Here is a 13,839-nt window from a genome sequence, read left to right on the forward strand (position 1 = left end):
TTCCCACTGTGAAGCATGGAGGTGTGATGGTGCTTTGCTGGTGACACTGTTGGGGATTTATTCAAAATTAAAGGCATACTGAACCAGCATGGCTACCACAGCATCTTGCAGTGGCATGCTATTCCATCCGGTTTGCGTTTAGTTGGACCATCATTTAATTTTCAACAGGACAATGACCCAAACACACCTCCAGGCTGTGTAAGGGCTATTTGACCAAGGAGAGTGATGGAGTGCTACGCCAGATGACCTGGCCTCCACAGTCACCAGACCTGAAACCAATCGAGATGGTTTGGGGTGAGCTGGACCGCAGAGTGAAGGCAAAAGGGCCAACAAGTGCTAAGCATCTCTGGGAACTTCTTCAAGATTGGTGGAAGACCATTCCCGGTGACTACCTCTTGAACCTCATCAAGAGAATGCTAAGAGTGTGTAAAGTAGTCATCAAAGCAAAATGTGGCTACTTTGAAGAACCTAGAATATAAGACATAACAAAAAAGTGTGAAACTGAAATTAAGTATATAATTCCACATGTGTCAATTCATAGTTTTGATGCCTTCAATGTGAATGTACAATTTTCATAATCATGAAAATACAGAAAAATCTTTAAATGAGGTGTGTCCAAACTTTTGGTCTGTACGTACGTGCATGCGTGCGTGGGGGTTGTGTGTGTGTGTGTGGGTGTGTGTGTGTGGGTGTGTGTGTGTGGGTGTGTGTGTGTGGGTGTGTGTGGGTGTGTGTGGGTGGGTGTGTGTGGGTGTGGTCCCCAAATGTGGAAATCCCCTTTCAATGTGACTTTGATTCATTTCTTTTTTGTAGATAAATGAATAAGAGTAGAATTCAGAATAAACTCTGGAGATTTGTCACAATTTTATAGGATGTAAGTCCGCCTATCAAGCCTGTTGGTTTATACACTTATCCCTAAATATTAACCTACTGCAGACTGTAAGGTGCAATAGGCATACAGAATGGAGTAACCCCATAGAAAATTAATGTCTTACAAAAATATTACTTCAGTGCAGCATCATTGTTTGTGCCTTTATAAATGGAGCCTTGTTAGCTCCAACTCATTGAATAAACTCTCCGTAGGCAGAATGGTACCTTTAATTCCAGTATGTGATGCCTTCCATGTGAAGGTATTAGTCCATGGAGAAATATAGTGAAACATATACAGAGTTACAAATTTACAGAATATAAACAGCAGTATTACAAAGACAATGTCTCAGAGGTCGCAGTTCACAGGAACGCTGTTTAATTACACCTGAGGATTGGAAACAATGCACACCGATGCCACTAGTCCCGGATGATCTTACTGACATAATGAGGCAGGGATTTACAGATGCTCCCCAGAAAAACAGATTTCACATCAGATATGACTGGTCCATTGGGCATGCTTGTTATCCTTCTGTCTCCTCATCGACCTCATCATCCACCTCGTCGTCATCATCATCCTGCTTCTTGTCCACTTCTGAAGTATCTGACGATTCGTGCAAAACTACGTATTCCCTGCTGCTGAAGCCAAATTTCAGTACATCTTTTTCTTTTAGTTCATAGTACCGCTGTGGCTCAATTCTTTGGTTGTTCAGGTATGTGCCATTTCCAGACCCCAGATCAATAATGTATGGTCTGACCCGTCGACCTGTTGTTCCATCTGCCCGGGTAAACGCCACCATTCTAGAAGAAAAAAAAAAAGACAAAATGCTGTAAAATTTACACACATCAGTCAAGCCCCTATCCATTCAGGCCATGGGACATTATTTAAAAAAAATCTAATTTGAGTGTTTAGGACACTGCATTTGGAGCCTGAACTTTTATTTTTCCACATATGTAGCTTGTATGGAGGCTGCTTATGTGCAGGAGCAGTTAAAGGGGTTTTGTCCAAAACAAAGTGAATTTTAAAGTTGATTTTAACAAGTTGTAATAATAATAATTTCCATAATTAGACATGTTTAAGAAAAAAATGTTCCTGTCCTGAGATAATCTTATAAATGTGCCCCTGCCGTGTACTGTGTAATGGCTGTGTCTGACCGTACAGGAACATGGTCTAATCATACTACAGCTCCTGGGCAGGGGAGGAAGCAAAAGAATATACAGACATTGTAGTACAGGATCACAGCTGATTCTTTCTGTGAGGTAAAACATTTCCCTGCCTGTTTTTAAAAAATGTTTTTATCTCAAAGAAAGAATCAGCTGTGATTCCCTGCTGTCCTGCCTGTATACTCTTTAGCTTCCGCCCCTCTGTTCAGATGATCAGACCATGTTCCTACATGGTCAGACACCGCCATTACAGCCCTAAGACGGGGTTGGTGAATGTGGTGCTCCGATTCTATATTCATAATGCAGACTGCTGACAGGTCACTGATTCGTCACTGACCTGCCCTCTAGTTTGCATAATGAATGCCATCACATACTGAATGATTAAAAAACAAAAAAACGCTTCTACAGGCTACAGCATAATCGCATGCGAACCTTGCACTTCATCCTTTTTTCAGATTTACTTGAGCGAGGGAAAAAAAAAGTCATTTTGAAAATGGCACCCAGGGCTGCTGTTACGCCACCATGTTGCTGAAGAAGAAAAAATAAATAAATTAAAACAAAAAAAAAAAATATTGCCCTCCACAAAGATGGCGCCACCCACACAATAGCAGCTCTGAGATCGCCAACAGCTGCTATTGCGCATGCGCGGATGGCGCCATCAAGGTGAAGGGTCATTTTTTTTTTTTCCTTCTTCAGCGAGATGGCGCCGTGAGCGCCTACGCAACAGCAGCTATCGGATCTCTACAAACCGATAGCTGCTATTGCGCAGGCACCCCGGGCGCCATTTTCAAAATTATTTTACCCCCCCTCGCTCAAGTAGGTCTGCAAAACGGATTATGAAGTGCACAGTAACCATGCAATTATGCTGCAGCGCAGGTGTCACGTCCAGCACCTGCCTGCAGAATCTTTTTCAGTATGTTACATATTCATTATGCAAACTAGAGGGCGGTTGGGCATTCCTCATTCTGACTTCTCTAACTGTAAAGAACCCTTTCCTATTTAGCTGCCGGAATCTCCTTTCTTCCACCTACAATGAGTGCCCCCTGGTTCTTAGTATGGTCTATGGAAGGCATAAGTCATGCTCCAGTCCTTTGTACTGGCCACACATTTATACATATAAATGAGATCCCCTCTGAGGCGTCTTTTTTTCTAAACTAAAAGCACCAACTTTTCCAACCTCTCCTCATATGAGAGGCCTTCCATCCCTTGTAATAACCCAATTACCTGCCTTTGGACTAACTCTAATTTCAGAATATCATTTTTTAAATGCGGAGCCCAAATCTCGATCCCGTATTCTAGATGTGGCCTCACCAGTGATTTATAAAGGGATAAAAAAATATGTTGGGATCACAGGATTTTATCTCTCTTTTTGTACACCCTAACATTTTGTTTGCTTTTGCGGCTGCTGCTTGACATTGAGTACTGCTGCTCAGCTTACTTGTAACGAGAATACCCATGTCGTTCTCCTGTTCTGTATGACTGGGTGCTCCCATTTACTGTATATACAGCAATAGGATTACTCCATCCCAGGTGAATTACTCTACATTAAACCTGATTTGCCAAGTTTTTGCCCATTCAGACATCTTATCCAGATCGTTTTGCAATATTGTAATGTCAAGGTCAGATTTTAATATTCTAAATAGTTTGGTGTCTTCAGCAAAGACTGACCCTTTACTCAATCCCAGCAACAAGGTCATTAACAAAAAGGTTCAAAAGAATCGGCCCTTGCACAGATCCCTGGGGTCCCCACTGCTGATTATATCCCATTTACAGAACGTACCATTTAGGACAACTGTTTCTTGTCATTTAGCCAATTCCTTACCCATCTGCATATAGTTTCCCCCATCCAGACTGTGCCTGGAGGATGGCGGTTATATATTACATCTGTCTTCTGCTGCCTGCCATCCACTGGACTTAGAGGTGCAGACATTAATGGCATAATCTACAGCATAATTGTATGATAGATGCTGGTCATCTCTCCATTCATGGTGGCATGAGATGTTCACTTCTAGGACCCATCTAGTACTGCCATGAAAGGAGAGGACACCGATCAATTATGGCGTACTGTTTTAGAGGTGGGAATAGCCCTTCACCCCTTAAAGGAAACATTTCAGATCCTCTTTGTTTTTCTGTTGAGGTAGCTGTATAATAATTGTTTGCATGAAGAAATGAAGTTTACCCAGGATATATGCTGGGAAATGGTGAAAAAAAAAATCCGAGTGCACTGAAACTGGAAGAAAAATAAACATGGAATCAGAGTTGGAAGGACCTCCTGGGTCACCTGGTCCAACCCCCTGCTCAAAGCAGGATTCACTAAATCATCCCAGACAGATGTCTGTCCAGCCTCTGTTTGAAGACTTCCACTGAAGGAGAACTCACCACCTCTCGTGGCAGCCTCTTCCACTCATTGATCACCCTAACTGTCAAAAAGTTTTTTCTAATATCTAATCTGTGTCTCGTCCCATTCAGTTTCATCCCATATCTTCTAGTCTTTCCTTGTGCAAATGAGAATAAAGATGATCCTTCTACAATGTGACAGCCCTTGAGATATTTGTAGACAGCTATTATGTCTCCTCTCAGTCTTCTTTTTTGAAAGCTAAACATTCCCAAATCCTGTAAACGTTCCTCATAGGACATGATTTGCAGACCGGTCACCATTCTGGTCGCTCTTCTCTGATCTTGCTCCAGTTTGTTGATGTATTTTTTAAAATGTGGTGCCCAAAACTGGACACAGTATTCCAGATGAAGTCTGCCCAAACATATTTGAGTAAAAGTAACTTCTACACAGCACCTCGCTGCATACAGAAGAACCAGGACTAGTTCGGAAAGGCATTTACTCGCTGATACTAATCCAGGTTCAGCAGCTGCAGTCACGATCCCTAGAAGTGATTAACAGTCCCTGTGGAGCTTGAGTCTTCCCCAGTTTGCGCTCCTCCTGGCACTTCTGTTCCCCTGTCATAGCTCTGAGTGGGCCATTAGCAAAGCTATGACAGCAGAAGAGAGATGAAGGGAGGTGTTCAAACTTTGAAGACCTAAACAATGCAGGGACCGTCAATCACGTCCAGGGGGAATTACTGCAGCTGTTGAGCAATGCCTCATCAGACTAGTCTTGGTTCACTAGCATAGGAAGAGGTGCTATAAATACTCAAATATATGTACCGTATTTTCCAGCGCATAACACAACCAACTTTTCCATTTAAAACATAGAGTTTGGGATATGCTGGCCATATAAATCTTAAATGGCATGTGCTGAGCTCTGCGGTAGCCACATATGGTGCGGGGAGCGGTCCCAATGACGAGGTGCCTCACCGGGAAGGTGTAAGTGACTCAAGCCCGCCCTTGTATTCTATTACCTCCTTCTCTTTCACCCATCTGGCCGACCCTTCTCTGCCTCTCAAGTCTCGCGGGGATGGAAGTAAAGTGGCTCCTTATCTTTCACTCATCTGGCCCCCCACCCAGCATATAAGACAACCATCGACTTTTGAGAAGATTTTCAGGGGATAAAAAGTCATCTTATACGCCGGAAAATACGGTAGTTATGCAAGACAGTAAAAGCACTCCTGGAATACATAAATAAGGGACTATCTGGTGATGGGCAGAGTAAAATCATAGGTGTACCTGATGGTTTCCCTTTCAGTGTAGGTGTAGATGCAGCAATACAATGGCAAAGTGGAAATACATCTACGACCATTTGTGGACAAGGGTAGAGTCACCTGAATTTGGAGGGAACAATTTTCAGCCATAGAGGCGGGGTTTTCGGCTGTTTGATTCACCCTTTCCTTACCCGCTGGCTGCAGTATTGGATTGAAGTTCATTCTCTGTCCTCCGTAGTACATGCCTGCACAAGGCAATCTTGCCTTACGCAGGCGTGTACTATGGAGGACAGAGAATGAACTTCAATCCAATATTGCAGCCAGCGGGTAAGGAAACGGTTAATCAAACAGCCGAAAACCCCGCCTCTATGGCTGAAAATTGTTCCCTCCAAATTCAGGTGACAGAGTCCCTTTAATAATGCCAAAATATAATTGCATGCAATTTACTACTATGCAGTGTATCGGAACATACACAGCCGGTGCTGATTAAATCCTGAAGTCTTACAAGCAGCTGTAAACGTTAGTGACATGGTGTCCTACTGATGTCACATCTATTGCTTAATCACAAAGCTACTAACCCTATAACTCAACCAAGAACAATGAACAATGAGGCTATGTGCATATGTCCGGAATTGCCACAGAAATTTCTGCGGCAATTAAGGAACACCCTGCAGCGGGAAAAACGCATGCGGAATTGGCATGCATTGTCTTGATAAACACTAGCGTTTACAAGCATTTTTAGCTTGCAGAATGCTAGCGTTTTCCAAGCGATCTGTAGCATCGCTTGGATAACTGATTGACAGGTTGGTCACACTTGTCATAGTGTTTGACAAGTGTGACCAACTTTTTACTATTGATGCTGCCTATGCAGCATCAATAGTAAAAAGATCTAATGTTAAAAGTAATTTAAAAAAATTGTGATATTCTCACCTTCCGGCGTCCCCCGCAGTCTTTCCGCTCCTCGCAAAGCTCGCGTTCCCAATAATGCCTAGCGGCAATGACCCCAGATGACATAGCGGTCTCGCGAGATTGCTACGTCATCACAGGTGATCGCCACAAAGCATCCCTGGGAACGGGAGCATCGCGAGGAGCGGGAAGGCTGCCGGAAGGTGAGAATCTCACGATTTATTAATTATTTTAATTCTTTTTTTTTTTTTTTAACAATTATATGGTTCCCAGGGCCTGGAGGAGAGTCTCCTCTCCTCCACCCTGGGTACCAACCGCACATGATCCGCTTACTTCCCACATGGTGGGCGTAGCCACATGCGGAAAGTAAGCGGATCAATGCATTCCTATGTGTGCGGAATCCGCGCGATTCCACACAAAGAATGAACACGCTGCGTTTCTTTCCGGAATGCGATTCTGCCGCAGAAAAAAACGCAACATGTGCACAAAAAACGCGGAATGCATTCTAATAGGATGCTTAATGTATGCGGTTTTTTTCGCAGTTTTATCGAGTTTTTATAGCGAAATAAAAAAAAAGTGAAAATTCCTGAAACTCAATGAAAAGGTAGCAATTATTATTACCTGTACTGCAAGACTGCATGTTGTTTGGAGCAGGAAGGATGATCTATAGGAATATCAGCAATCCGCCTTTGCCTGCCCAGCAGGTATGCGCTCTGTCTGTGGATGTACATGACTGGGAGAGACTCATCATTCTTGAAAGGATATAATCGCCAACGCTTCTTCGGTACGCGAGCTTCAGGCGGCTCACTGTACTTTATTACCACACCTCGGAAGGTATTTGTGTCTTCAAGTAATGCTCCAGAAAGTTCAAAGTTTGGTGCTTCTTTCTTAGTAGTAGTACTGTCAGACTCAATCCCTTGCTCTCCTCCTTCTTGCTCTTCTCTTTGTCTTCTTTCTCTCCTCCTGTCATTATGGAATTCTCTTTCTGCTCTTTGCTCCCGGAAATGGTTTTCCTCCCGCTCCCTTTCTCGGTGTCTGGACATGTTGTTCCGGCTTCTATCAGTTTGGTCTCTATGTCGGTTCCTATGTGTGGGCTGCCGGTCATCATGAATTCTGTGCGGGTTCTCGTCCCTTTCCTTTTGAAACATTCATACATATAAGGAACATGATCTGAAATATTTTACAATAAAAGTCTATACTTAAAGGAGCACTTCTTCCATCAAAATGTTTATCCACTTAATATATTGCAGCCAACATGTCATATAACACTGTGTACTTACAATTGCTCATTTTGCCTTTCTACAGTCAATTGGTCTCTTTTCCGTAAGAGTTATGATATCACGCAATTGAAAACTGACTAGCTGATTCCTTCTAAGCTCTACATAGAAATAGGAAGTCTCTCTTCCCTGCATGAGTCATCACTGCAAATCCCTGGTGGGCGGGAGGGGGGTGAGGGTGTTAGGAGCTGGGCTAGAGGGTTGGTAGTTGAAGAAAGGGATGATTTTTGCAGGGACAAGATACTTCCTGTTTCTACATAGAGCAGAGAAAAGATGCAAATTTACTGTGTAGAAGGGTAAAATGAGCAATTGTAAGTACACAGTGTTATATAATAGGATGACAGCAATATATTAAGAGGATACAAACTTTGATGGAGCAATTTCTTTTTAATAATTGTCAAGTAACTTTTTTTTCATAAACTGTAAACGAAAATGAAAGCAAGCATCTGAAACAAAGGGGTTCTCTCACCTAGTCATTTCTGCAGCAATGTAATCTTAATATTACCAGGTACTGAATAGCTGAACATGTACCGTATTTTTCGGACTATAAAGCGCACCCAGGTTTTAGAGGTGAAAAATAGGGAAAAAAAAATATTTGAAGCAAAAAAATGTGGTAAAATATTTAATAACATACTATTATATGTGGTGTTATTATATATAATAGTATGTTATTATGTTGGAAGCTGCGGGACCAGTGTGGTGTCTGTAAAGTACTATAAGAAGACACTGGAGGGTGAGTATAAGAATGGGGGCACAGGGCTTATATTGAAAGCACCACTCCAGCACTGCAAAATAACACTGGAGTGCTGCTTTAAAATCCCATGGGAGAACTATAACTCCCAGCATGTCCTGCAGATCCTATGACATGCTGGGAGTTATAGTTCACTAAAGGAATGGCAGAGTGCTTTATTGTGTTTTGGAAAGACTAACCCTCTTAATCAGAGGTGTCAAACTGCATTCCTCGAGGGCCGCAAACAGGTCATGTTTTCCGGATTTCCTTGTATTGCACAGGTGATAATTTAATCACCTGCACAGAATGATTCCAGCACCTTGTGGAATGCTAAGGAAATCCTGAAAACATGACCTGTTTGCGGCCCTCGAGGAATGCAGTTTGACACCTCTGCTCTTAATTGTGGCAGCCAGCCAGCCACTGTGGTGAGGTAATAGCATCCCATGACTGCACACAGAGCTCTCCCTCTTGTTGCCTTTCCACAGCACAGGTAATGGAAGCCAGCAGATTCTAGTGGGGAGTCTGAAGGACCTGTGATGATGTCAAGAAGAGGAAGGGCTCTGTGCTGCCATGTGATGCTCCAGCCTGCCCACTTCTGACATCATCACAGGTCCTCCTTGTGCACACTGCACAGCACACTGCACAGCACTCAGATCAGCACTCAGATCCAGCCCAGGAAGGTACGCAGCGATCTCCTCTCCCCCGGACCCTGCTGCTTCTGCCTCCTCCTCCCCCAGACACACAGATCTCCCCAGCTGCTGCAGGAATCAGCGCTGGGGAAGCCATGTGTGTTGCTGCTTAAGTGCAGTATTCATTTGCTGCTCCTGGCTCACTGCTCAGCTGATAGGTGGGCGGGGAGTAGCTAATGAATATTCACTGCACTTAATCATCGGGACCACATGGTTTCCACAGCGCTGATTCCCGGCAGTGGGGACATTTTTCTGCCTCCTGAAGTGGGATAACAGTGCGATCCCACTCGCTGCTGCCCCCCTCCCCACATGCTACATCCCTACCATAAGACGCACCCACACTTTCCTCCCAAATTTGGAGGAAAAAAGTGCGTCTTATGGTCAGAAAAATACGGTATATTGTCTCAATGAGGCTGCCAGACAATGAGCAACCTCTGCAGCTCACAACCCTGAACAGAGAGATTCTGAGTGGCAACCTAGTAAGGTATATGGACAACCCCTTTAATTCACTGGTTACACAGGAAACATAAGTGACTTCACTATTTCTTAGCACAATAGTGGTCTGTTCCACAGCGATGAAAGCAGTGTGGAGGAAAAAGTACAATCATTGAATTGATATTATTATTAATCAACTAATTGCTTTCTTCAGAGGGATTCTAACTAATGGTATAACTTTAAGCCTTAAGTATGTACAGTGCTGGCCAAAAGTGTGGACAAATCGGTTCATGCAATAGTTTTTCTTGTTCTTATTGGTATGTGCACAGATGGAAGGAAACATCACAAAAAGAGTATATATGGAAACAAGGAGTTAACAAATCACATGGAAAACAAACCAAAGTATGAGATAAACCTTTGATTCCTCAAAGTACCCCCCCCCCCTTTTATTGTGATCACATTACACACCCTCAGCATTCTCTCAAGCAGTTTCACCAGATAACCACCTGGAATGAGTTTTCAGCAGTCTTAAAGGAGTTCCCAGAGGTGCTGAGCTCTTGTTGCCTGCTTTGCCTTCACTCTGCAGTCCAATTCATCCTAATCCAGTACAACTGGGTCAAGGTTGGGCGATTGTTGAGGACATGTCATCTGATGCAGCAAATGTTGTAAAACAAATCATGGTCTCACTAAGTGAAAATCAGATGGGATGACGATGTTGCAGAATGCTGTTGTAGCCATGCTGGATAAGTGTGCCTTGAAGGTGGATATCAGTTTAAAATATACACAGACATGAAGTAGTTGACACGTCGCCAACATCAACTGTCCAAAGGAGACTGCGAGAAGCAAGTTTTTAGGGTCGAAAAGCTGCAAAAAAAGTCACTACTGAGGACTGCAAAGAAGAGACTTGTTTGGGCCAAGGAACATTATAGAAGCACCTAAGAATAACTTATGGTTCTAGAAATGTTCTGGACAGCCGGACTATCGTGTCTTAAAGTAATAATATACTGTCATTTCTGATTATTTAGTTGAGTGGTTCTTGCCATATTCTGGTTTAGAACAATTGTGGAATCGCATTCAGCACTGTATGGAACAATGTGTACCAACACTTCCTCGGCAGAACATACATGATGGTCACAAATGCTTTCGGAAAGGCCGATGATTCACAAAACCTCTTGACATGACATGTCTGTTCATTGGAAGTCATTTTAGGTGACAAACTGGTGAAGCTGCTTGAGAAAATACCAAATGATTGTAAAGAAGTCAGAGTACAAGGGGAGTAAACTGAGGAATCTAAGATTTATTTCACATTTCCTTTTGACCAGGTGTGTTGTGTTTGATGCCTTCAGTTAGAATCTACAATGTGCACATTCTAGTAAGACAAAGGACGACCACTGTATAAATGGGTATGTCCAAACTATTAACTGGTACCATAACTCAGATCTTGGTTTGATTTTGCCCCGAAAATGGAAACCCTATATGTACCTGTTTTATTTTCACAGGAAAATGTGGAGGACTTTCACTTCTTTGCCTCCTACTCCTTGGAGATCTGCTTCGTTTGATATGTGACCTTTTCCGTTTCCCTGGAGACCTATAGAATAAACAACGAATGTTAAGCATCTAAAAGTAAATCATATTAGTGAAATTTAAAGGAAATGTTAGTAAGATCAACCCCTCAAACAGCATATATTGACATGTAGATCTTTGTTATAAATTGACGGCCTGAAATCGTCACCTGCTGCATATGCCAGTGAAGCACTAAGTGATCTGGAAGTGACAGAGCACGTCACCAGCCTCTGCCTCCTCAGGTTGTTACCTGCCCAGCAGGCAGATTGATCGACAGGTCACCGTCTGTGTGACACCAAACAAGGAGGGTCAGACAGTAAGCCATCAAGCTAAAGATGCAGATGATATCATCTCTCCTTGCAATGAGACCACATGATAGCAGTGTGGGGATGAACATGCATTCTTTTCTTGCTTTAACTCCTTGGCTGTCCACTGCCAAGTTTACCTTTTGACCAGAGAACCGCTTTAAATTGTACCTACAATGTTATGCTCACAACTGATCCTCAAATCAGGTGCAACAGTGCACTGGCCAATTGGATCACAAAGGAAATGATCATGATCCCGACGAGTATCATGCTTAGATCCTACTAATTCAAATAAAGGCCATTTTACTGATCATGGTCCAGATGATCCTTCATTCCCAACTATTGACAGTGTAAATGTACCCACCAATCAAATACTCATTGCTTGCCTGACTGCGTATTTTATGTGGAGTTTAAAAGACTGCCACCAGCTTGTTGCTACCCCATCCGAGAGTAGCATAATGTAGGGGTGGAGACCCTGATGCAGAGATATGTCACCTTCTTTACTCGGTGCTGCAGTTTTGATAACAAATTAAGCAGTTGTCAGTATTATGAGCTCTGTATAACCCCATCCACGCCACTGATTGGCTGATTTCAGCCCATGTACAGTGCACACAGAAAACTGTCAGTCATTGTTGGAGCGGGGTAATACAGAGCTTATGAATATGGAGGGCTACAAGGCAGTAAGTTAGTGAATTCTCAAAAGCTCCTGATGAAAAGGGGATATGGTTCCAAACAAGCATTTGTACGAACAATCACTCCATTACAGCAACTGCAATTGCTCCATGTTAAATAGTACTAAATATGTGGTGAGCACCTTGCAATATCGCTGATCAGAACTCATTCTGAGCCTATGTCTGGGGTTGTAAAAGCACTAATTGTATAATTGCCGTGTGTCATATGGTTGCCTTGCCAGGCATGCAGCTGGGTCTAACCATGCCATCAGTGTTTATTACTACCAGACAAACATTTAACACTTGAGGGACACCTACAGATGGCTCTATAATAGAGAAGCCGTCAATCGATTCATACTGTCTGCACCGTGGGCAGCAAGAATCAGTCACTGGCTGCCTTACTGCAGCCATATATGTTTTACTCTGAAAAGCACTGGCATTCAGAAAACTCAAAAGGCCTTCATTCAGAGAGACATTAGGCCAGAAATTTGGAGGGAAACACCTTAATAAGTCACAACATTTTTGCGCAACTGTGAATGTGTGCAAAAATATTATGACATTTGGTATTTACACGCCAACCTATGCCATTATGGGTCCCCTCCCATACAATTCATGAAAAGTTACAGCAAATGTACCTCAATCACTGACTAGATTACATTTTTGAAGGCACTGCACGCTAACTAGCAGATACACAAAATTCATCAAAGGGGGTTTCCTACAAAGTACACTTCCATCAATAGATTTTGGAATAAGAATAAGTTCCACAATTGGATGTGTTTATATAAATTGTCCCTGTGCTGAGATACTCCTATAAATGGGCCCCTGCCGTGTACTGTGTAATGGTGTGTCTGACCGTGCAGGAACATGGTCTGATCATACCACAGCTCCTGGACAGAGGGGGAAACCAAAAGAGAATATACAGACATTACAGCACAGGATCACGGCTTATTCTTTATGTGATAGACAAAAAGTTTTTAAACAGTCAGCTGTGATCCCCTGCTGTAATGACTGTATACTCTTTTCTTTTCCGTCCTTCCCTCTCCAGGAGTCGTTACACAGTACACAGCAGGGGCACATTTATAAGATTCTCTCAGCACAGGAACATTTTATATAAACACATCCAATTGTGGAGCACCTGATTAATTAAAATGCACTTCGGGCCTGCTGCACTTCGGGCCTGCTAATGAGTGAGGCCGCTGGACGCCAGCTAACCTTCATTGGTGTAGTGGCCAGGTGTTCGCGCCAAGATCCCCGCTGCACACAGCTCTCCCCCGGGCGCGCACAGAGCGGCCTCACCACAGGCTGCAGCCCCCGCCGCACTCCCACAGCCGGTGTGTGGCCCGCAGTGTAACGCACCTGCTCCTTCTCCCGGCCGCCGGGGAGTCCCCACCGCTGCCGTCGGAGCTCGGACTTCGCCGTTTGCGGTGCCGCCTGTTCGGACTCCTTCTCTCCTCCGGGCTGTGCGGCCGCCTCTTCTTATGCTTCCCCGCTTCCTTCATCGTCCTGGTATCCACTGAACTTCCCAGAACAGGTGACAGTAGTTTCGGCTACAACGCCGGAAACACCAGTGGTTGCTGGGAGTCGAGACTTCCTGTGCACACGCGTCACTTCCGGTTGGTTGTAAGCATGCGCAGAACAC

At 43.6% G+C, this 13,839-nt stretch overlaps 1 protein-coding gene across 1 annotated transcript; it reads right to left on the reverse strand.

Annotated features, from left to right (window-relative positions):
- Nucleotides 1-1,080: 1,080 nt before the first annotated feature.
- Nucleotides 1,081-13,827, reverse strand: SNIP1 (Smad nuclear interacting protein 1). The gene is made up of 4 exons (XM_077295888.1): nucleotides 13,557-13,827; nucleotides 11,144-11,249; nucleotides 7,152-7,666; nucleotides 1,081-1,668 (listed from the first exon to the last, which is right to left on the reverse strand). The coding sequence occupies exons 1-4, from the start codon at nucleotides 13,697-13,699 to the stop codon at nucleotides 1,392-1,394; spliced, it is 1,041 nt and encodes a 346-aa protein (XP_077152003.1). The 5' UTR covers nucleotides 13,700-13,827; the 3' UTR covers nucleotides 1,081-1,391.
- Nucleotides 13,828-13,839: the final 12 nt, after the last annotated feature.

The sequence above is a fragment of the Ranitomeya variabilis genome, chromosome 3, assembly GCF_051348905.1.
Source record: "Ranitomeya variabilis isolate aRanVar5 chromosome 3, aRanVar5.hap1, whole genome shotgun sequence".
Classification (NCBI taxonomy): Eukaryota; Metazoa; Chordata; class Amphibia; order Anura; family Dendrobatidae; genus Ranitomeya; species Ranitomeya variabilis.

Bases quoted from the DNA above. Each gene is read 5' to 3' on its own strand.
- SNIP1 (XM_077295888.1), bottom strand. From the start codon at position 13,699: ATGAAGGAAGCGGGGAAGCATAAGAAGAGGCGGCCGCACAGCCCGGAG. The intron at 7,667-11,143 runs GTACATATAGGG...ATGTTTCAAAAG, and splicing joins TTCCTGTGAAAATAAAACAG to GAAAGGGACGAGAACCCGCA. The intron at 1,669-7,151 runs GTAATAATAATT...TTTTTCTTCTAG, and splicing joins CATGCAGTCTTGCAGTACAG to AATGGTGGCGTTTACCCGGG.